The sequence below is a fragment of the Callospermophilus lateralis genome, chromosome 5 (assembly GCF_048772815.1).
Source record: "Callospermophilus lateralis isolate mCalLat2 chromosome 5, mCalLat2.hap1, whole genome shotgun sequence".
Classification (NCBI taxonomy): Eukaryota; Metazoa; Chordata; class Mammalia; order Rodentia; family Sciuridae; genus Callospermophilus; species Callospermophilus lateralis.
The window spans coordinates 128,115,007-128,139,793 of record NC_135309.1 but is presented as its reverse complement, the minus strand read 5'-3'; the positions used below and the strand labels follow the sequence as shown (position 1 = coordinate 128,139,793).

Sequence of the window (24,787 nt, the reverse complement as noted above, 5' to 3'; positions counted from 1 at the left end):
TAGCCCAAGGTGATAAAAAAAAAAAAAAAAAACATACATAGAAAGAATGCAATTGATTTACTTTTAGATTGGTTGCTACCTATTTTCTGGTGGAGAAGGATGCTATTAATTTTTGTATAACTATATATTTTCTTCTATAATAGTATAACAAGCATATTCAAGCACACTGTCAATTACTGTGTCTGTTTTGAAACTCAAAAGAAACTGGATTAATAGCCTGTGTATATTGGATTTTGCCTTGTAGCTCGATGATCATTTGGAAGTAACTTACAGTTTTTCTGTGTCTTGGGGCATTATTTTCTATACCATTGCTATCATCTGATTTCCTGTGAGGAAAACAAAAAGGGAAATCATCATATGTTTACATTGCATAAAATTAAGTCAGTATATACCATTTACATCATGGTGATCAGGATAAAATGGAAAATGCCAATGCAGACAGAATGCATTTTTCTAAAAATATTTTATTCTTAATGTTGATTTTTATTTTTGTGTCACTACTTGGAGAAGGGTTATTGCCTCGATGTCGATGATAAAAGCTGGTTTGTTCTATGCAAAGGGAAGAGCACGAATGGGATTTGGGCATATAACCATAACTTAGGCATTGTTTGGAATCATGCAAGATAATAGCCAATAAGGAGCTCAACTAGGTTGTGTCACACAGGTGTCATGCTTTGATGTTTATTACATTGCATTGGAGGTCAAACACGGTTCTTTACCCAATGTACATCAGAACAAGACTATAAATGTGGGCTTCAGATTCTTAAGAATGACTAAACTAGCTAACTGTTGTGCATTGTGAATGTCCTTGGAGATCTGTGCAGGCTTAAGCTCATTAAACTACTGCCACTAAGCAATAAATTCAACCACCCAATCAATAATGTCAAAATTGGAGTGTGTGGATGGTGGTAGGTGGAACTGTGTAAATTATACATCCTTATACACCCAAGTGGAGCCAATAAATGCACAATCTCCTTACTGAACTATTTGCAGTAACTAGCTTGTTTTGATGTTATTGTGTTTAGTATTATATTTTTAGATCTTTTTCATCAAGAAACTCCTATAATCATGGGGAATCTAAGTACCTATATAAATGTTATATGTAAAATATACTTTGTGTATAATACATAAAAATATTTTCTGCCTCCAAAAATTATCTCTAACAAAAACATCTAAAAGAACATTGTTACAGGGTACAAGGTTGGGTTGGTCTAAATGAACTCAGAGTGTCCTCACTCCTTGTACTAATCTTTTATTGAGATAACCTAAAAAATTGAGACATTTTCAATGATTTCTGTGGTACAGTGAAGGACGAAGAAAATCATGTGTACTACTCCAGTTCTCAAAAAAAAAAAAAAAAATTCATTCTTTGTATTATAGATTGAATCAGTCTGATCTTGTCTCTAAGATATCCTAAGGGAAAAAATACTGAATAGGGGAGGCTGCGTAAATGACCATAAAATTATACAGAACTGACAGTCCATTCCACACTGTTCAGGCAACCTGCTTCTTAGTATGTCTTGCACAAACTAGAATGCAGCCTCTACCTGTGACCTCACAGGAATGGTCAGGGATTCTGTGGAGGCTGAAGCAGGGGAAGAGAAGAAGCAAGGCAAGGTTATGCTTGTCTTCCAGTATGCAAACAGCTGTTGCATATTTAACATTCTAAGAATAAGAAAGCGGTCCAATACATGGGAATCGGAACAATTCAAAGTTCAGGTCACAATAAACAAACTGCCCAAGTTCTCCAGGAAGACAGCAGACTGCCTTGGGAGAAGTGTGACTGCCTACCAACTGGGAGAATGTCAGATTCCAATACAAAGCCTTTTCTTCCTTACCTGGTTTCATGGAACTCCCTGTTTTAATTATTTTGTGCTGTTTGCTTGGAAGCTCACCTCTTGATCTCTCCCTCTCTTTTTTTTTTTTTTACCTGCTATTTGTGAACTGAATCAAAATGCCTGTTTGAATGTCTGTGAATTGCTGCAAGATAACTGTCTGGCCCAATACTGTTCTTTCAGGTGGCTGCAGACTCACACCCCAGGACACCTAAGGGCTGATAAGGATAACTTCCAGTGTCATTCTGTGTTGGTGACAGTTGTCCAGATCTCCCACTTCTCAGGTTTTTTCATCTGCGATAGTCTCACGTTCTCAGTCTGTGGCCCCTGGCTCTGTTACTCAGACTTTAATCCCCATCTTGGGCACCTCTGTCACTGGCCTTCATACTTCATACTTCATTTCCACCTTCCCCATACCAAATTATATTCCCAGCTATTTTATTCCCAACCTTCCTCATGTTCTACTTTAAAAAGGGTTGTAGAAGAATTCATGACAAAATTTGTATTCTCTCAAGAATAATCACTAATAGAATTACAAAGCAGTGATTTTCAATCTGACAATCAGAACTACTGGTAGATGTTTTCAAGAAATACAAATGCCCAGACCCAATCCCAGAGGTTCTAATCTAGGGGATCCAACAAGGTCTGAGTCACTGTATCTGACTATGTAGTCAAGAATGAGAATCATTTAAGCAAATAATACTTCCCTCTGGTTACTGAACACTGATGCATCAAAGCCTATGCTGAGCATTTGTACATTGCAGTATTATTTAATCCAATAGGTTTAAGTGATAAATTCTACTATGAACCCATTCTGTAAAGGAGAAAACTGAAGCACAGAGAAGTGCGGGCAGTAAGTGATACAGGGGAATTATTCTGTTGTTTTTATTGTTTTTAATCTTGTTTTGTAGTTATAAATGGACGGAATGCCTCTATTTTGTTTATTTTTATGCAGTGCTAAGACTCAAACCCAGTGCTTCACACATACTCTGCACCTGAGCTACAGCCTCAGCCCTAGATGGGGATTCTAACACAGGCAGAGGACTCCAGATGCCAATCTTCACCACCTCATGGACATGTCCAAAAAATAACATACATATCATATATTCTGGTGCTTTTTGTGTTCCTGACTGTAAATAGTTCATTCAGTTCCATATTTATCTGTATTTTACTGAAGCAAAAATTAATCTATAAAAGTAATACTTACAGCTGTTCAATTTGTTCAAATTCTTTCCCTTCCTCTGTGTAACAAAAGAAGAACATGAGAAGAATGGTTTACTATTTTTAATGAAACATACATGTTCAATTTAACCCCCCTCCCAAGCTAAGAATGCCCAGTGCTGCTCTTCCTGTTTGGAATGAAGCTAAAACACGTTACCTTAGCCAGAAGCACCAACTCAGGTGCTCCTGTTGGCCTTCCTCTTTATCTACAGACTTCATCTCCATTTCTGACCAAGAAAAGCCTGGGATTTTCAAATATATGATTGATTATCTGCCACTATTTAAGTTATTAAAAATTCAATACAAAATCAGAAAAGAATACAGAATGTATAGTAGATTCTTTCAAGGGACCATTGGTTTCTCAACCCATATCCCATCAGGCACAGGCTACAAAAATAAGACACTGACAAGACAATGTCTTTTAAGAAAATGCCAGAATATTTGGTAAAAATATTTTTAAATGAATTATTCAAGTGAAAAAAAAAGCTGTCTTTAAGATCTTTTATATTAAGCAAAGACAAATTTTTCTAATATTGCAATGTCAACTGCACATCCCTTCATTAGTGCTCAGGTATCAGTAGCATCAAAAGAAAAAAAGTTAATTTTTTTACTAATATTTTTAAGCAAGTTGAAACAGGAAAACCATCAATATAGGCTCACAGCTCACTATCTCCCTTGTTGCTAACATAAATACTGCTGCAAATAATAAAACGGGATTCTTTCACAATACTTCAAAGTCACTGTGATACATTAAGTCATAGTACATATCATAAGTAAGTGATATCATAAATAAGTAACAATGAAAAAATAAATCCTACCTGGGTGCTTCTTTTTCTTTTGCGTGTACATTTCACAAAGCAGAATAAAAGCCACTAAAAGGATAACTTCTGCAATAATTGCAAGAAAGGGTTTGAGGGGCACCAAAAAGCTCAGCACAACAAGTTCAATGTGTTCCTCACTCTCGCCCAGCTGGAATATTGCATGGCACCAGTAGGATCCGCCATCTTCCTCCGAAAGATGCATTATCTTGAGCCTTGTTTCATTAGCGTGTTTTCCATTGATAACATATTTATCATTCATGTAAACATCAACAGGAACCTAATGTAAGGAAATGTTAAAATCCAATGCTATCATATCACATAAAAGACACATGTCCTATATGATCTAATTTTGAGCAAAGTTATCACGTAATGCCAAGAAAACTGCTTCCTGGAAAAAAGGCATACTAAAATTTGTGAGATATTATATACAACAGAATTAAATCTTATCAGAGTTTGATTTTCCAGGTAACAAATAAAGGAATAAATATTCTCTGTGATAAGAATTTAGCAGTGAATGTTTTTAAAAAGTGAATAGATCATCATGGGTAAATATTACATGAGAATAAAAAACAGAAGAATTCCAGCCATCTGGGTTTTACATTCCAAGACTGACCAGCTCTTCACAAGCACAAGCACACAGTGAAACAACTCCCAACCCTGAAGCTACCCACTATTTCTGATCACTCCCATGAAAGTTGACCACTAACCCTGACAATGGGAGCTCTCCACACTGGAACCGAAGCTGCAATCTTCAGACCTTCCAAGCTGATACAAAAGCAATGGAAAAAGAGATTTGCTATCTACAGGGGCTTGTATCCTTCTTATCCTTCACATCCCAATTTCTGTCTCACAGGCAAAATGGCTTCTGAGATTCTCTAGGTTTTTGCCAGGCTCATAACAGTCATACTAAACTATTTGGAAGCTGCTATATTTAATCAATTTAAATCAGAATTTATTCCTAGGCCCATCTGATGTCTTCCCTGGTCTCACAGTTCAATAAATGTTACTCTGCATAAAAATATTCTCAGAGGTTACCTGAGGAAGAACTTTATATGAGTTTCTTGTTGGTCAAAAACATTGTAGTGACCTGACTCAATGTGCACAGCACTGCCCAGGATGTTTAGGACAAATACCCCCTCCCAGAGTCAGAGATGAAGAGTCAAAGTCTTGCATTTAAAATAAGTCCAGCTGATTCTGATGCAGATGGTTGGTTACATTTTAGAAAAATACTTGACTTAAAGTTTTGACCTGGACCTTCTTCCCTGAACTTTTCTAACATTTATTATGACCCATGCTCAGAGTCAACTTAAGAGAATGATTTGCATAACAAATGGACAGAAGAATATATATATATATATATATATATATATATATATATATATATGTAAAATGACACTCTAAAAGTTTAATATACTTTTATTTCGGGAGTTTTGTTCAGTAATAAAGAGAAATGAAAATGTGTCATTTGCAGGAAAATGGATGGAACAAGAGGATATTACGTTCAGCAAAATAAGCCAAACTCAGAAGGTTTAAGGTCATATGTTTTCTTTCACATGTGGAAGCTAGAGAGGAAAAAGGAAAGGAAAGATGGCGGAGGGATCACAGGGAAATCAGTAGAATGGAGAAAAGGGACAAAGGGCAGGGAAGAGGAGAAGGAAAGAAAAAATATATATGATTCAATTTAGGGCACTGTTTGATATCATATATGCACATATAAATCAGGTTGTATATTTCAAACACTTGATTTATTTTTACAAATTTATTTTTTTAATATTTGCATACACCTTTCCTAATCATCAGTAACATGACAAAGAGAGTATTAATTGGGTAAGTCTATATCTGCACAACCTGGAGCTATTCTTTGAAAAACTAAGCCAATGTTACCAGTCATTCCTGCTTTCCAAGTTCTCCCTCTGTCATCCTTCAGCTGCCTATAAGTCACCAATTTTGTCCCAGAAGGAATTTAATATTTCATTATAAAATCTCTTCTGACTCATATGCTTCTTCAAGAATTATAGCCTGCCTTTAACAAAGCTTTAACTTCAATGATCATTAGCAGTAGGGGCTAGAGAAGGATGGCCCTGAAGTCTTCTAGCCATTTGAGGCTATGTGGGAGGAAGAAACCAGAATTGATTTATTGAATCCGTTTGTTTTTTTTTTTTCCTTCATATCAGCTCTTTGAATAGTCATTTCCCTTAAATAAATGAAAATTAAAGTACAGTGTTTGGCTCCCATCCAGTAACTAGGAGGCCAAAAAAAAAAAAAAAAGCATATAGCACTTACAGATAGAACCTAAGTTTGTTACCAGATTTTCATTATTTTTCTCAAATGGTAGTCTTATGTTACATTCTATCACAGATACTTCATAAGACAGAAATGGGAAATGAAGGAGTTTGTTTTTTTTCCCAGTTACTTTCATGGAAGGTTAGGGAAAGAATCTCTTTTGATGAGTTTATTTCTGAAGTGAAATCTAACTTCCTTCTGAAGAATTTAAATAAATTGCTAAACCTAAAAAAAAATTAAAATACAAGCTAATGAAACTAAGATATCTTCATATGTACAATGCAATATGCTGAAACACCAAAAGACAACTCCATTTATCACTGTTCTTTCATTATGAATGCATACCAAAAAAATAAACATAGTAGGCATTTTGAGTCTATTATAATCTTGTTATCTATAAACTAAAGGGGTTTTGTTGGTGTTGTTGCTTTCTTCAAATCAAAGAAGCAAGCTCTTACCTGTACACTCCCATTACTACGGTACCATGTCCAATTTGTAGGAAAACAGTGTTCACATTTACACACCAGGACAGTAGAATCTCCCACATACGTGATCAATGGCTTGTGTTTTCCGTGAAGCTCAGGAACTAAGAGAGATTTAGGAAAAAATGTACATACTGAAGCTGTTCAAGTAAAACAAATGTCTTAAATTTGAAGACATTTTCTCCTTTAATTTTCTCAACAATATGTGATTTGATTTTCTTTATGTTGTTTGAAACATAAAGAAACAACAATTCATATGCTGAATTGAAACAAATTTATAGTCACTAGGGTATAGTTAATAGTAGTAACAATACTAATAGCTAGACAGCTGCAATATAATTGTCTCCAAAGTAGAAATGGAAGAAAGCCCTTCTGTGATTGAACCTAATAACAATTATAGCACTGCAATAAACTGTGACATGTGGCAAACACCTGTAATCCCAGCAACTCTGGAGGTAGTGCAAGAGAACCACAAGCTCAAGGCCAGTCTTGGCAACTTAGTGAGACTTTGTATGAAAATTTAAAAAATAAATAAATAAAAGACCTGGGAATATAGGTAGGTGGCAAAGCACCAATCCCTGGTACGAATAAAGAGAAAGACGCTCCATGTTTCCAAGTTTATTATTCCTACCTCTTATGTCACCATAGAGCAATTATTTTCTTCAAAGTTTTGCTTTTTGAAGGCATTTGAGTGAAAAGAAAATTACCAGATTGAAAATTGTTGGTTGATACAGATTTACCACAAATGGAACTGGAGACTATCATACTAAGTGCAATAAGTCAGTCCCAAAAATCTAAAGGCTGAGTGTTCTCTATGATATGTGCTGCTAACATACAATAAGGGGTGTGGCCGGGGGAAGAATAGAAGTTCACTGGATTAGACAAAGGGGACTGAAGGGAAGGGAAGGAGGATGGGAATAGGAAAGACAGTAGTATAAAACCTGTGTTCATATATGAATACATGACTAGTGAAAATCCACATTGTGTACAACCATAAGAATGGGATCCTAATTAGAATAAGTTATACTCCATGTATGTATAAAACATCAAAATACACTATTGTCATGTACATCTAAAAATAACAAATAAAAATAAATAAATAACAGATTTATTAGAAGTCAGAAAAGAGTTAGAGAGGGTCAGAACATTAAAAAATAATAGTAATAAATTAAGAAAAAAAAGCATAAGAAAAAAGGTTAAATTGAAATTGAAAAACACTTCAGTGACTTTTAAAAATATATATGCTAATGTATACGATGACAAATTTCTTACGTAAGTTTAACATAGATGTCATTATAGCAATAATTAGGTTTTAAGATTTGAACAATTAAAAATTAGGTTTTAGGATACAAACAATTTGGTGAAGAAAATTTAAAAAAAGAATACAAGTAATACAATAAAAAGTCAAGCCTACACTGAAGAAATCAGTTCCTCTGATTGACCTCAAAAGGATGTATCTAGAATGAACACTTAATCTAGGTATGTTAACTGATCAATGATGATTACTCTTTTTGATTTCTTTCTTGTTTTTTTTTTCTTTTACTAACTTTAGCACATTATTTATTTTGTTTTTTTTCACTTGTATTTATTTGTTTAGTTTACCAGCAGGGGAAGAATGGATAAAATTATGACTGTCTAAATTTTTTATACTATGTTGTCAAATTTCATAGATATTTTAACAATTTTACTCATTATTCTATTTTTTTAGATTTTATATTTGAGAGGGACACAGTAGAAAGTGGGAAGATCAATTTTAATTGCTAAAGTTAAATATAAGATTAAATATATTTTTCAAGTACTCCTGAGTTCCTTCCTATTACCCAAAGATAACTGGGCATGTATTTGCTGGAGGTATAAATTTTAATGATGAGCAAAAGGAAAATAATTGGTAATGACTGGGAAAAAATTCTAAATTGTGTAGCCTAGACAAGGGTTGGCTGGAGAGCAAGGTTTCTTCATGGGTTCTGTCCTTCAGTGATTAATGTTACAATGGCCAGTGGGCAAGCCACCTTGTATTCCTTACTGTTTAAAATGTGCCTGCATCATTGTCTCCAATATAATTATATATATCCCCTCTTCATTGGGACCGCTGAGCAGCAGAGTACTGAATGAAACACTGTTAATAATAAAGAGGTGCACATAAAAGGAAAGTATGTCACCCCGAAGGAATAAATGCTTGGGTAATCCTAGCAGAGATGACGGAGCAATCTATAAATCAGAGGTCCCCATACTTTTAATAGCCAACTAAACATGTTTTGATTCAACTGAGTAGGCAACAATTTTACATAAACCAATAATGTGAAGTACCAGTCAGAATTTGCAAGCACCCCCTAATAATCTTTGGGCATCTAAGAGGAACTACTCGGGTGCTTCTGAAGAAGCACATTACAGGAGAGTCGAGAGCATGTAGCTCACTCAAGGTGCTGCTCACTACAGTCATCCCAGCCAGAAGAAGCTTGGTGGATAATCTCACCAAAGATCTTCTTGGCATTCCTTTTGAAAGACTAACTGGAACTCCCTATCTGTCACCATCAAGCTAGGGAGCATGAGGTTAAGTTCAAAGAATAGAAGTCAACACAATGTCACAAAGACAAGATTTGGGTCTAGGAGATACTTGACTTAGGACTACAGTTTTAGTGGTACCAGCTTTAAGGCTAAGAGTAGATCATTCCCATCCTGTGGTATTACAATAAAGATTAAACAAGAAAACATAATGTCCTTGGTGCATGGGAAACACCACAAAATTAAAGCTTTTATTAAGATTATACACTGGTATTGCTTTCTTAATTAAGCTGTTTTATAATCTGCAATGCCCACAGCCCTTCTATGTCCTGTTCATTGGCCGAATTAATAGGATCAATTTTTTTTATGTGGAAAAATTATTTCTAGGCCAGCTAGCCCTGTGAATCAGAAAAAAAAATAAAACCCAAGAAAAAGAGAGAGAGAGAGAAAGAGAGAGAGAGAGAGAGAGAGAGAGAGAGAGAGTGAGTGAGTCCTGGAAATTATCTGAACACATCTCAGAACCATGGGAATGAGAAAAAGACGCTAAACTGAGTCCTTTATGACACAAGTAAAATGACAAAAAGTAGGAGATAAATAAGTAAAAAACAAGGGTCATGAAAAGAGTGAAGAAATAGGAGCGCTGAGATGCTAATTATGTAGATATGGCCCCAGTCCATCCCCATATGTAACTATCACTACAGAAAGGTAGAAAATCTTTGCCACCTGATCCTCACATAGAGCATTAATATCCAGGACATACAAAGAAATTCAAAAAACTAACACGGAAAAACAAATAAGCCAATCAATAAATTGGTAAAAGAACTGAACAGACACTAATCAAAAACTATACAAATGGTTGACAAATACATGAAAAAAATATTCAACATCTCTAGAAATTAGAGAAATGCAAATTAAAACTACTCTGAGATTTCGTCTCACTCCAGTCAGAATGGCAATTACCTAGAATACAAGTAACAATAAATGTTGATTAGGATGTGAGGAAGAAGGCACACTCACACATTGCTGGTGGGACTGCAAATTAGTGCAATCATTCTGGAAAGTAGAGATTCCTCACAAAAAATACACACACACACACACACACACACATGTATATATATATATATATATATATATATATATATATATATATATATATATATATATCCAACAGATAAATAGATAAAGAAAATGTGATACACACACACACACACACACACACACACAGGAGTATGACTCTGCCATAAAGAAGAATGAAATTACGGTGTTTGTCAGTAAATGGATGGAACTGCAGACTATCATGCTAAGTGAAATAAGCCAGTCCCAAAAAGTCAAAGGTAGGATATTTTCTTTGATATGCGGAAGGAATCTAAAATTGGGAGGTGGGAGAATACAAAATAGAAGAATGATCAATAGAGTAGATGAAGGGGAAGGAAGGAGGGATGAGATAGGGAAAGACAGTGGAATGAATCTGACCTAACCTTCTTATGCACACATATATGATATACCACAGTGAATCTCACCATCATTACATTCACAAGACACTAAAAAAACAAAACAAAACAAAATAAAAAAAACTATAAGTAAACAGCAGGAAGATCAGTAGAGTAGAAGGAGGAGAACAGGAGAGGGAAGAAAGGAGGGAAAGAGGAAGTACTGGGGACTGAATTAGAGCAAATTATATTTCATGCTTTTAAAAATATATCAAAATGAATCCTAATGTTATGCATAACTAAAGATAATCAACTTAAAAAAAAAAAAAAAAGCAACCTTCAGTGAATCCTACAGCTTTAACCACACATTCAAGTGGTTGGCTAAAGCAGCTAAATAAGATCATTGTGTTTGCAATGGAGTTTCATTCAGTTATAAAGAAGAAATTATGTCATTTGCAAGAAAATGGATAGAACATGACAGCATTATATTAAGAAAAATAGGCCAGACTATATGGAGAAGGTGAAATGGAGAAAGGGGGAAAAGAGGGCATGGATCTCATGAAGACAGAAGGAAGACTGGGAGAGTAGGGGAAGAAGACAAGGGGTAGTGAGGAGGGGAGGGAAGGAGAGGCAATGGGGAATGAAACTGACCAAATTTTATGTGCATGTACAAATATGTCACAATGGATCCCACTATTATGTACAATTATAATGTAGAAATAAAATTTTTAAACATTATTGTGTTTGATTAGCATTATAATTCAAACAAATCAGTACAATTTAAGTGAGGGTGCCCAGTTACTGCACCTTACAGATAATGCAAAATCAAACTGGCTAAAAAGACCTATGTAGTATGTGAAGCAGAAAATATACATGAAATAAAATATAAGAATTAAAAAGGAAATAGCTCATTCCCAACAAACTAGTTTTAATGAGAAAAGGCAGAAAAAATTCAAGTAATACTTTGAAACAACCAAGAACTAATTTTTTTAATAAAAAGACAACTACAATCTAGCTTATTTAAAGAGGGGAAAAGTTCTCTCTCACATAGGTGTTTTGCCCTATTAGCTAAGGCCATTTTCTTAGTTTTCATTTAATTTTCTTAGTGTGTAGCTACCACTTCAGAGATAGCACAGACATGGAGGAAAGTAACCAATATAAGAAATTGGAAGCAACTCTAGGATCCAAGAGAACAAGGGGACCATCTGTCTTAATATTAATGTAACAAGTATATTTTAAGTTCTTGAGAAAGAGAAAATGATTAAATGTTAAAGGCTCAAATCGGCTGAATCATGGAACATTTTGTTCTCTATTATTTTCCTTAGGGCAGAACCAATTTTTGCACTAGATATTTTAAGGCTGTGGTTATAGAAGGCTGGCAATGCTCTACAGTCTGAGGTCTATGCTAACCTCTGTTATCAACTCCTTCCTCTTGTTCAGCCTTCTTGCTTTCCAGCCCTAAAGAGGAAGGCTCTCCTCATATTATAGGGCATTAATTAGGCCCTATTTCCTATAACTGGGAATTTGGAAGCAGAAACAATTCAGCCCCATGCTCATCATTTCTTTTTTCCTGGTTGCAGGTGAATTATCTTCTTCTGTAGAATAAGTAGTACCAAACTGAGTTTGGGTTATGAAGGGATAGACTAGTTTACTTTGGCTAAAAGACTAGTAACACCTAGCTGGTGAGCCAGTAATAATCCATCTTGGTTCCCCTTTCTGTGTGTATTTCCACAGCTGACATTTTACTGTGAGGAGGAGTAACTGGATCAGTTCAGGGCTAATTTTTTTCCTGAATATCCTAACAGAGCACTATTAGTCTATCAATACTACTTTCTAATCACACTTACAGATTAGGTGAAGTATTAAAACACTGAAGCATTTGAAAATTAATGTCTCACTTGAAAATATCAACCCTACTCTAGAACAGGTGTCAACTAAAGACCTACAGAGGGATCCTCCACTAAAGACAGAGGGATCTTTGCCTCACAAGCATAAGGCCCTGATTCAATCCCTAGCACCCCCGCGCCCTCAAAAAAGACACAAGGTTCCCTCCATCCTCAGATGGAGCAAAGCCACACTGCTTGACTTCTGTGGGAGAGGTACAAAGTGTATTCATGAAGCACTGGTCTCTGGCCAGATTAAGATCACCTTAGCACAAACACTGTTTAGAAGTGCAGACTTTGCAAATGGTTGTGCTGGGCATTGGTCAAGGCCAGAGTTTCTACTTTCCTAGATTGGTGATCTTTCAGATATGCTATTTCTCAATTTCAGTATGTTTCCTTCCATAGATTAGGTCATGCTTTAACAGAAGATGTATTGAAATATAATCAAAATATTGAAATTTTCCCACAGGTTAAGAATCAAAAGTGGGAAAAGGCAACACTGGGAGGAAAACATGGAATACTATTTTTCAGCAGGTCTCCATGAGGCACATGCTCAGGACACATATCTGGCAGCTGAAAGGGGTTTTCTAGGAAATACTTGGGTATTATATAAGATCCAGGTTAGGATCACATGGCTGTGCTACTAACCATCCCAATTAAATATTGGGATTAAGCTGTACACTACAAACAAATGATAATGACCGAGGGATGACAAGGAGAAGATGAAACAAAATTCTGTTTTCTTTTTTTATCTCCTCTGTTTCCTTAACTGTCTCCTGGACTAATGCCCAAGTTCACATTGACCATTCCTCTGCTCTGCTTTATATGGGTAATAACAGCAGTGTGGGCTTGAATGATACAATGTACCATATTTAGAGAACACTAATTTGTTTGAACTATTGGGGTGGGAGGGTGGTCACAATTTGTTCCGGGCCACTACTTACGTTTGGAAAAATTTATTAATATAAGGACAGTGTGACAGTATTCTAATGTGCCTTGCTGATTTTTTAAACTCTAGGTAAAGTAGGACACATGAGAGCCTTGGGGTTGGAATAATCAGGTTTGAAGGTAGTGAAATGGATGATTTAAGATACTGTCTAGGAAGATGGGTTCAAATCTAGCCAGTGGTAAAGTAGCTCTCTGGAGCTAGAAGGTTGGAGATCTGCATTTGCATACTAATGGACTAGAATAGATTAGCTTAAATGTCACAGTTGGCTTAAGGACATTTAGATGCTACCATATTAGGACAAAGATTCTTCCATATGGTCAAGGAGAGCTAAGTGGACTTCAGCATGAAGACTGAGGACTAAAGTCCTAGCTGCTTCTATGATGCTACTTTTCCACACTTTTACTTCTTGGATACTTCCCAGAGAAGACAGATGGCTGAGTCATGACAAGTCTCATAGCATTTGGTCCTATCAAAATCTCCCCAGGAGTTCCAAAAAGTTCTCTCGTTTGTAACAAATTTAATTTTTGCATACTTTCTACAGAGATTTTTAATATTGATTCATATTATGGAAATTTTCATCAACTAAGGATATTTGACCCACTACTGAAGAACTCTCATCTCTCATCTTTCTTGGATGAAAAATAATCATCAGCACCTAGAAGCTCCCGACGTGCACTTTTGCTGTCTTGCAGGTTCTGGCATCCACAGCCAAGCACACAAAGTCAGCGGGGGTTTTTGCCTTGTACTAATCAGTAATGTTGAAGCCCTGTTATACCCTTGTAGCAATAAATCAACTGGCTCCTGTAAAGACAGAAGCAGGGACTTTGAAGATGATTTTTTCTAAGGGCTCAGGCTCGAGCTATAGTTGTCTCATGTAGTCTATGACCCACCCCCCCAAAAAAAGAAATTATTTTGGCTAATTTTAAAATAGTGGATAAAACAGGCTTTTCATGCACATTCAACTCTAGTGCTGCTAAGAAAAGAAAATTCTTAGGAAAAACCATAAGCAAACCATGTAGAGAAAGTATAATAGGACAGTGTTTTAGTCAGCTTTTTGCTGCTGTGACTAAATGATATGACCAGAACAACTATAGAGGAAAACGAGTTCCTTTGAGGGCTCACAGTTTCAGAGGTTTTAGTCCTTAGAAGGCTGGCTCCATTCCTTAAGGCTCGAGGTGAGGCTGAACATCCTGGCAGGAGAGGGTGGCAGAGGGAAGCAGTTCACATCACAGTGATCAGGAGGCAGAGAAAGACACTCCACTCTCCAGATACAAATATATACTCCAAGCCATGCCTCAATCCCCACCTCCTCCAGTGACACCCTACCACTTTAGTTAAGACTCAGTTAATCCCTATCAGGGGATTAATTCACTGATTGGGTTAAGACTCTTACAACCCAATCATTTCTCCTCAGAACCTTCTTATGTTGTCTCACACATAAGCTTTTGGGGGCCACCTCACATCCAAACCGTAACAGACAATTATAAAAATATAATATACAACACTTCACAAGCTTTACAGACCTAATAAAAGAATAACTATAATATTAATTATTGTGTTGATATCTTTAAATTCTACATAAATGAAATCATTTCTCCAAACAATATTCAACCTAAATGAATTATTATTTTTACCAAGGAAGATCTGGAAGGATTCAACTTATTAATTTCATAAAAACCTTCAGGATATAGTACACACTTAAAAGTTACATTACTGCGAAGCAGCAATTAAAACCAAACAAGTTATCTGGACACAGGGGTGCCTGTCTGTAATTTCATCTGCTCAGGAAGCTGAGGCAGGAGGATTGCAAGTTTGAGCCAGCCTGAGAAACTTAGCAAAATACTGTCTTGATATAAATAGGCTGGTGATGCTGCTCAGTGGTAGAGGGCTTGCCTAGGCAGGCATGAGGCCCTGGGTTCAATCCCCAATATCACAAAAATAAAGAGGAATTTGAAGTAAATTGCTTCACATAAATTAAAAAACAAGAGGAAAATGCAAATATTCAGTGGGTTGTTTTTTTTTTTTTTTTTTTTTTTGCTTGTCTGAAAGACTTGATTTAAAAGCTCATTCCTGTATTGGTCAGCATTAGCTTAGTAATGTCAAAATAGTTGGGGAATCAAGAGGCCTTCCCTAAGAATACTTGGCATGAAATTGATATTTTTGAAAAGTAAAATGCTTCCAATAATATTCACATCAGAGCCAAGAATGGTCATATATAGTAATCTGATTGATTTATGATGAGGGCTAATAAGGAAAAAAATGTTGTACAGTCAATACTTAAACTTTGATCAGACACGGTAAGTCTGTATTTCCAGAAAATAAAGCAATGTAGAGGACAGAGAGGAGATACACACACTAATTTTCACTAATAGGTGAAAAAGTATTAAACACACACACACACACACACACACACACACACACACAGCATTTAAAGTTGAATTTCCTAGGAGCACTTAAGTCACGAGATTTGGTGAGCAAACACCTAGAGGCCTTCTTTACATATTTAAAGGACACTCAATAAAATGTGATTATTAGTATTTTGTGTGTATATATGCATGTGTGTGTTTAATACTTTTTCACTTATTAGGAATAGTGAAGGGGGGAGAAAAAGGAAAGAAAGAAAGGAAAAGGAAGGAGAAAAGGAGCAGAAAGGAGAATGAAAGGGAGGACAAGACAGGGAAAAGAAGAGAGGAAAAGGACACAGTAAGGAAATGCATATGGTCCATCCACACCTCCACTAAGTTAAATTAGTCAACAGAAGGTTAAGAAAGAATATACATGATCAAAATAATCAAAGGAAAAAACCAATTTCTGCCTTTGGAAAGACCAAGGACATGTTATCTTTATTAAATTGGAACATTTACAAAATATGCAAAGGAGGTGAGTCCCAGAGCTGAGAGGACACAGGGAGGGACGTGGGAGTGAACCACCTTCAATCATGGAAATAAAGAAGCAGGTTATTCTGCTACTGACAGGGCCTTCAGGATGGGATCAGTATTCTGTCAGAATAAAGTTTTTGGAAAAAGGAGAAGAGTTTTCCAGTTCTCTGGAAAATTAATGTGTAGCAGAACCCTACACAGTTTTCAACAGGCTATATTTCCCAAATACCGGCATGAACACTGTAGTTCCTTAATCTACCACAAAACATTGGGATGTTCATAAAGATAATTACCCCAAAACAATTTGTCTTTATTATGAGACTATTTGAGTTGGATAATAGAGATTGTGACTTTGTAAAGTTTTGGTTTAATGATGGTAATAGTAAATATATCAATTTGCTTATTTCTCTGAGGAAGAACTGTAGATTATATTGTGGGGTTTGAATAGTCATGTGGCACATAATTACATTTCAGTCAACAATAAATCATCGATACACAGTGGTGGTCCCAGAAGATTATAAGGGAGCTGAAAAATTCCTATTATCTAGTGAATGGGTAACTGAAGAAGAGGCCAGAGAAAAGGAAACTGCAGGACAGAAAAAAATATTCCCATGAAAAGTCAAAGTTAAGTGTTCAGCAGAAGCGGAATACTAAGGCTCCTTAAAACATTTACAAGCATGGACCCGGACATAGCAAGGTTTTCATTAAGGGAGGAAGACTCATGGTGCATCATCTGCTTAAAAGCAAATCTATGACAAATACGGTGAAACAAATCAAGCAAACCACTCTGGACAGATTTCTGAATAGGTCTTCTGAAGAGAGCCTCATGCAGGTCCTTCAAGAATGTTCCAGAAAGAGAACTTGTTATCAGAGAGATGACAGCTCCTTGTGTGTTGCTGCCCCTAAAGACTGTCCATGGGACAAGAGGTGGTGGTGAGGACAGGGCCATGAGTCTGACTCTGTGCAGGTCTAGACTCACATGTGTATTTGTGTTTTCACTTTAAACAAAAACATTTACAAAGTTGAAAAAAAAAAAAGACTCTTTAATAAAAACAAAGGTTTACCACTGGTTACATGGAGAAAATATTTTTTGTATAGCTATATAATGTTTGTGTTTTAGCCTATTAGAAAAGTCAAAAAAGTTTTTAAAAAGTTTAAAATTTATAAAGTAAAAAGTTACAGTAAGCTAAAGATGATTTATTATTAAAGAATTTTCATTTAAAAATTTATTGTAGCCTAAGTATGCAGGGTTTACAAAGTCTACAGTGGTAGACAATTAAGTCCCAGGCCTTGACCCATACTCACCACCTACTCACTGACTCACCCAGGGCAACTCCCAATCCTTCAGATCCCATTCGCGGGAGCACCCCACAAAGGCATACCACTTTGTATCTTTCATACTGTATCTTTACTGTACCTGTTACATGTTTAGATACACAAATTCTTACCACTGGTTACAATGGCAAACAGTGTTCAATGAAGTAACACACTCTCCAGAGTCCTAACCTAAGAGCCACAAGCTCCACTACAGAGCACAGGTGTGTCGCAGGCCAACAATTAAGGTTTCTGTAAGTGCTCTGTGTGTTTCCCACAGGAAAGCACCCGATGACACATTTCTCAGACTGTATCCTGCTGTTAAGGGATGCATGGCTGTATTTTTAAACGGCCATACATGATGATATAAAATGTACTCAACCCTTTGTGCATCTCCATACTATATTTAAATTTTATGGATCTCTAAAATAACAAGGCCTGGAGTCAGGGATGTAGTACACCAAACCATATTCTCCTAATCTGGGAGAGCACAGTAACTCAGAAATCTGGAGGACTATTATAAAAGCTCTAAATTTAGAGGGCTGAATTAATAAATAAATTAAGAGACTAATATGATTTATGAAAACCTGGCAGGCTGGCCTTTGGAAGTAAAACCTGTATTTAAACTAAGAGATGGAAGCAGAGAAGGGAGTGGATTAGGGAATGCAAGACCATTTTCAAGGTCACCTTTGTGAGTCAATGGAAAGCATGTAATTTTTTTTCCCAACTTCATTGTGTGTATTATTACAATAATAATTAAAATCAGGGACTTAAAAATCTAAGAACATAATGCTGAAGTTATTATTTCTCAAGTTATTAATACTGACCTTTGATATTAAATGTTCCCTTTTGTTCCTTTTCCTCTTCAAAGAAACAGGAATAACTTCCCATTTGTTTGCTATTAATGATGGTGAACCTAAAGGTAATTTAAATTATTAATCCAGGCTTAGTTCTTCAAATACTTCTTAATGAAAATGAAGACTTAACAATTAATCGAAATTTAAAAACAGAAATAATTCTATAAACATGCAAATTAGAATATTAGCTTAACATTCATTAACTGCAAAGGAATTTTTTATTGTCAGTAAAAATATTTAGGATAAAACCAATTCTGGCTATCAACGTAGGTTGAAAATCTTGTATACTCACGTGTATTGGGTATACAGGGTGTTTCCTGATGCATTAATGAGATAATTATTATTCTCAAGTAGCTCATCACCTTTTCTCCAAGTAATGTTTATTGAATTCAAATCTCCAGATGTTGTGAACTGGCATGTGAGTTCCATATTAGAAGGCTTTTCTAATGTGATATTTTTTTCTACTAGCATACTGGACTTGTCTGTAAGTCATGAAAGACAAAAAAAAAATGTTTTAAAAGTTACATTTGCAGGGAAATCCAATATAGAAAACCTTTTCTAAATTTTCAATGGTGCTATATGAACAGTTTCTCAACATTCCATCCATTTATTTGAAGAATTATTCCTCTGTCAACATAGATCTGGTTACTTTTCTTATTCTCCTTCACAGGCACAGCTGAAGAAAAGTTTTGATACAATATTAACAGAATCACAAAAGCATAAGTCTGTGATATTTATCTCTTGAAATCATGATAGCTAAATAGGATATAGGGAAGAGAGTACTAAAAAACATATTCCATATGCTCTGAAAGTGTGGGAACAGTATAACTGTAAACACCAATCCACACTAGTGGGTTGAGACTAGAGGGCCTATTTCAAATCTTTTCAATAAACACAGTGTTGGAACATGTCACAAGAATGCTTTGTGTATAGTGTGGATTGGACTGAGATGCTATATTCTGTCATTCCTGGTATTCTTAAGAACCTGTAAATCTAAAAAAAGAGAATTTACATAGACATCCTATAGTTCTAAATTTTAACTGAATTCCAAACATCAGTATCAATTCATAACAGTCATAACATCTGTATATACACATATGTACACACCTACATATATGAAAAGAGTCCAGGATATGCCAATAAAGTATAAAAATTTATTTTGAGCAGTAGGCATTGAGTTCCTGAAATCTTTTATCTGACTAAACATAGAGCCTCCAAAAAGCACTGAGAAGAACCCCCTTGTCATAAATCCCCTCCCCAAAAGCAAACAAGGAAGATAATTCTCATCACTAGAGAAGTCTCCATGCCACATCTGAACGGACACTGCCATAAAAACATCATGTCTGCTATCTTTTCTCCTATGGGCTGGCTTATTTTTCCAAGAAGAAATCTGTTTTTTTCCCATAAGTGGCCCTCAGCCCCTCTCCTTTCTTTGTCAAGATGGTGTATGGATGAGCCTGGAGGACATTGTTTAGTGAAGCATCAGGCACAGAAACTTACTTACCCTGTGATCACAGTTATACATGTAAGCTAAGAAAGCTGATTTCATAAAAACAGAGAGTAGAATAATGATTATCAGAGGATGAGAAGGGTGGGGGAGAGGCAGGTGGAGAGAGGATGATTAACAGGTACAGGGGTACAACTGGACAGAAGGAATAACTTAGAATGTTCTTCATAATAGTAGGATAACTAAGGTTGACAACAATCAATTGCATATTTCACAATAGCTGGTAGAGAAGATGTTGAATGCTCCCAATATAAAGACATGATAAATGATGTGCAAATTATCCAAATGTGATCATTTACCATTATATCTTATATCTAAATATTATATTGTACCTTTAAAATACATGCAATTATTATGTATCAGTTAAATTTAAAAAAAATTAAATACAAAATAAGCCTTAATTCTAACCCTCTTTCTTTCTTTTCTTTCTTGCTTTCTTTCTTTACTTTTGCCATGCTGGGGATAGAGCCCAGGACTTTGAGTGCCAGTCAGATGCTCTAACACTAAGCCACATCCCCAGCCTCCTAATTGCCCCTTTGAGTCACACTGTTTCTGTGAACTACTATACATACATAATTAAATCTTCTTTTTCTTTACTAATCTTTCATCAATTTAATTAGTGGAATCTAAAGGGGAAGAGGGGAAGCTTTTCTTCCCCAATGTTTTAGCAATGAGGATGGGATAGTAGGGACCAATCCTGTTCATCCGGGAGTCTGCAGTTAAGATTTCAGGACCTCTGACCAAGACAGCAAGGATAAACTTTATTAACCAGTCAGGCTCCCAGATCTCAGCAGGGGGTCCAGTAGAGTCAGGATGGCAGGAGCCACTCCTTATCTATTTTTCTGTCTTTCTCTTACACACACACACACACACACACACACACTCACGCAAGCACGCACACACACACTTCCATTTACAGAGGACATTACAGTACCAACTTTCATTCTGAATAGTGGTTAAGATGATAAAGGAAAAATATTAAGCACATACCTTGACACCAGCTCTACCACTAGCTCAAACAGTCAAGGAGAAGAATTCTACCCAATAAATAAATAAACAAAACATATAAATATAACTCAGTGGTGCTCAATACCAAGGGAATCTTGGATCTCAGCATTTTGTATTAACTGTGCTATCATCTCAAAAATAGAATGATACCCCACCACCTGGGCAGTCATCTGTCCAGAAGGGGGAAGGGGAATCTGACACAGAGGAAGTCCCCCCATCCAACTCCCAGTTTACAGGAAATATAGAGAATGAAAGAACAAATTGAACCATATCCCATGGGAGTCAAGAACATTCAGATTGTGAGAAAATGTTACATGATTTGCTTTATTCAACAGACAATTAAAAACAGGAGAGACAGTCATGCTGAGAAAGCTGAAGATTATAAGATACTTTAAAACTAATGCATCTTTTGGGGGGCTGAGGTTGTACACATGCTTGGCCCTGGGTTTGATCCTCAGCACCACATAAAAATAAATAAATAAAACAAAGATATAAAATAAATATTTTTATTTAAAATAAAATTTAATTAAAATAAATATTTAAAAAACAAAACTGATGCATCTTTTTTAAGAGAAAGGTAAAACAAAACTGTAATATTTAGGGACATGATATTTATCACACCTGGGTAATACAACATGGAAAAGCAGGGAAGCAACTGTGCACATGTCAGAGCTGTGCAGTTCCTCAGAAAGGTCAGGGAAGGGCAAAGGCACACTGCATTATGTAAACCAATCTCCCAAGTCCCTCCTGTGCATTCTTGTGAGATGCAGAGCCAAAGTTTATAAAGAAAAAGAAACATAACTTAATTGAAATGTCCTATCACTTTTAATTACATTTAAAATTGCATAAAATGCTTTCTCAAGCAATGGAAAGGTGCAAAGTTTGCAAACAGGAAAATACAGCCAGTGTGAAGTGCTTTGTGAGCACATGCTTGAAATAACTGCTTGTGTAACTACAAAATTGCTGAATGGAGTTTTACTCTTAAAAAGAAAAAACAAAAGCCAAGGTATAAAAGACCTGAGCAAGAGTCAAATTATACAGGAAGAAAACTGAGTAAGTAAAAGCAGAAGGAATTTACACATTTCACTGTATTGGGTAAGTGCTTACCACATAGTAGGAATTACATGTGGTGGTAGCTATGAGAGAAAATATTTTAGGGTCAACTGTATTTTTGGTCCTGAAATTGTTATCTCTAAATGTTCCTCATTTCACATTTAGCTCTGGGGTACCCTTAAAATTTAGTTCCATCTCTTAGTGAAATTTCTGCCAAAAAGAATGACTGAATTAGTCAATTTCTTCAAATAATCAACTTCACAGTCTCTGATCTCAGCTGTATTCCCACCTCAATACAATACATTTTGGTGTCTTCACTCACCATATTAAAAAAGAAAATGCTTTCACTTAGGTTAAAAAGGGTCTACTGCTTAGCCTGATGACCTATTTGCACAGCTCATGCTTTACATATTTCATGTCCCTGGAATAACAAATACTGCTAGAGACTACCTATCCCTTGAAATTCGCTTTACATTGCTTCTATTTCACCATACTAATCCTGACTCACATGCAATAGGATTCAGTTCATCTCATCTCTGAAATGTCAATCAAATTTCCTCATTATAAGTCTTCATTACCTTTCACCAGAACCAGGCAAATGACCTCTTAACTTTTCTTGCTAGCTTCTCTTCCTTTACCTATTTTTTATAACATAAAAAGTTGTGCTTTTGTAAAAGTAAAACTCAGATTACTTAACTGCCCTGATGAGACATCTTTCATTTGCAAAAAAAAAAAAAAAAAGAAAAAGTGTCTATGGAATGAATACCGCAGTTTCCTTGTTTGTCCCATTTTCCTCATTGGCAAATTAGGACAATGGATATTTTCATTAGACTACAGAAAATGCTATCATATGAAAGAGCACTGGTGATATAATATAAGAATTGTTCAATGTATGTTCCTGGTGTGGCTTGCATGCGATGGATCCTCCAAAAGCTCCTGTGTTGATGTAGAAAGACTCAGGGGTAAAATAATTAGATCATGAAAGCGGCAACCTATCAATGGATTAATCCATTTGATAAATTAATAATTTCAAAGGACTCACTGGGTGGTACCTATAGGCAGGTGGGGTGTGAAAGGAGGAGGCAGGACACAGGAATGTTCCCTGTAAGAGTTTATCTTCTCTGCAGTCTCTTCCCACCCACCAGCTCTGCTTTCTTCTATGGAGTACTGAGTAGTTCTTGTCTGCCAGGCCCTCCTACCATGGTGTTCTGCCTCACCTCACCCCCAGAGCAACTGAGTTGGTTGATCATGAACTAAGGCCTCTGAAACCGACCAAAATAAACTTTTCTTCCTTTATGAGTTATATGTTGATTGTATCACTTAATCTTCAAACAGTTCTCAGAAGTATTATGGTTATCATTCCTACTTTATAGATGAGCACCAAATCTCAAATTTAGATTCAGATCCTTCTAACCAGTAGTATAAACCCACTCTCAATGATATGAAATTCTTGTAACATTGAAATTAACTTATTCATCACCTTCAAACTGTTCAACCAAGATTTTAAATGAAAGAAAATCTTAATAGAAGATGAAACTAACTTAGAACTTTAAATGTAGCAAAGAACAATGTGAACAGGATGATACTGACTGGCACAACCAGCACATTTAAAAAATTCGCTCAGTCACACCCTCACCAAATGTTCTTTTATGTGATATAAACCACAATACAGGCTTTTTGAGTGTCAGACCATCCTCTGAGCCTGTTGTCTCATATTTTCCTGTAATATTACTGCAGCTTGCTTTTCTTCCTGTCAAGTAATCACAGCATCATAAATACGTAGAAAGTTCTACCACTCACATTAAAATCTTTTGTAGTTAGCCAACAAATGTGAACTCAACAAACAACATTTCAACTTCCTGAATATTGCATAACTGCAATGCATTTCTGCTGTTTTGAAGTTTTGCAAAAACATCCATGACATTACACTTCTAAAACGGTAGAAACTTGCTCACGTTCTGAAATACATTCTGAAAAGACTAAACTGATTTAAGAACATTTCAAAGAAAAATGGGAAATGGTGGTGCACAGTTCTATTTGAGTTTCAAAACTGCATCTTTCTTCTTGTTTTCAACAATATAATATCTGATTTGTGGAAATAACATTAATAATCCAAAAATTAAACATCTTTCCACAGTATAAAGACTGGAACATCACAGCCTTATGTTTATCAGTTCCTAGAAAAACCATAGCAAATGGTTACATTGTTGTATTATGATCAAATTGATTTGCTGTTATTATTTCCAAGTAATTAACATGAAAGTTATCCAACACTATAGCAGTGGGTTTTATCACTATTTGGGGTGACAGGAATCTCAACACCCTTCTACTCCATGGAGTACAAAGAAAGGGAAAGCTCTGTACTCAGGTGGACACCTAGAGCTGGAAACTCCTCCCCTATGCCCTTCAGGCCTGGACGCCTCACAAATCATATCCACCTACCCAGGGCTTCACAGTTAGGAAGGAGTCCAGAACTGAGAAACTAATCACAGTAGCAACAGCAAGTGTACAGCAGTCATACGAAAGACAGCAGAGTGAATCAGACATAACTTTCCCATGTTCATATTTGAATACACGACCAGTAAAACTCCACATCATGTACAATCACAAGAATGGGAAGTGATTCTACATTATGCATAATATGTCAAAATATACTCTATTGCCATGTATAACTAAAAAGAGCTAATTAAAAGATACAGAAATCACAGTTCATCACTATTCATTCATCCATTTGTCCAACTTATTTATGACATACCTACTACA

At 35.9% G+C, this 24,787-nt stretch overlaps 1 protein-coding gene across 2 annotated transcripts in view; it reads right to left on the bottom strand.

Annotated features, from left to right (window-relative positions):
* The window catches only part of Emb (embigin), a 54,630-nt gene that overhangs the window by 6,014 nt on the left and 23,829 nt on the right, over positions 1 to 24,787 (bottom strand). For both annotated transcript variants that reach the window (XM_076857303.2, XM_076857304.2), the window contains 6 exons: positions 18,749 to 18,938; positions 18,427 to 18,515; positions 6,619 to 6,746; positions 3,875 to 4,154; positions 3,043 to 3,076; positions 272 to 326 (listed from right to left, as the gene is read on the bottom strand). In XM_076857303.2, the coding sequence (XP_076713418.2) occupies positions 272 to 326; positions 3,043 to 3,076; positions 3,875 to 4,154; positions 6,619 to 6,746; positions 18,427 to 18,515; positions 18,749 to 18,938 (776 nt within the window). The remainder of the gene's footprint in view (positions 1 to 271; positions 327 to 3,042; positions 3,077 to 3,874; positions 4,155 to 6,618; positions 6,747 to 18,426; positions 18,516 to 18,748; positions 18,939 to 24,787) is intronic.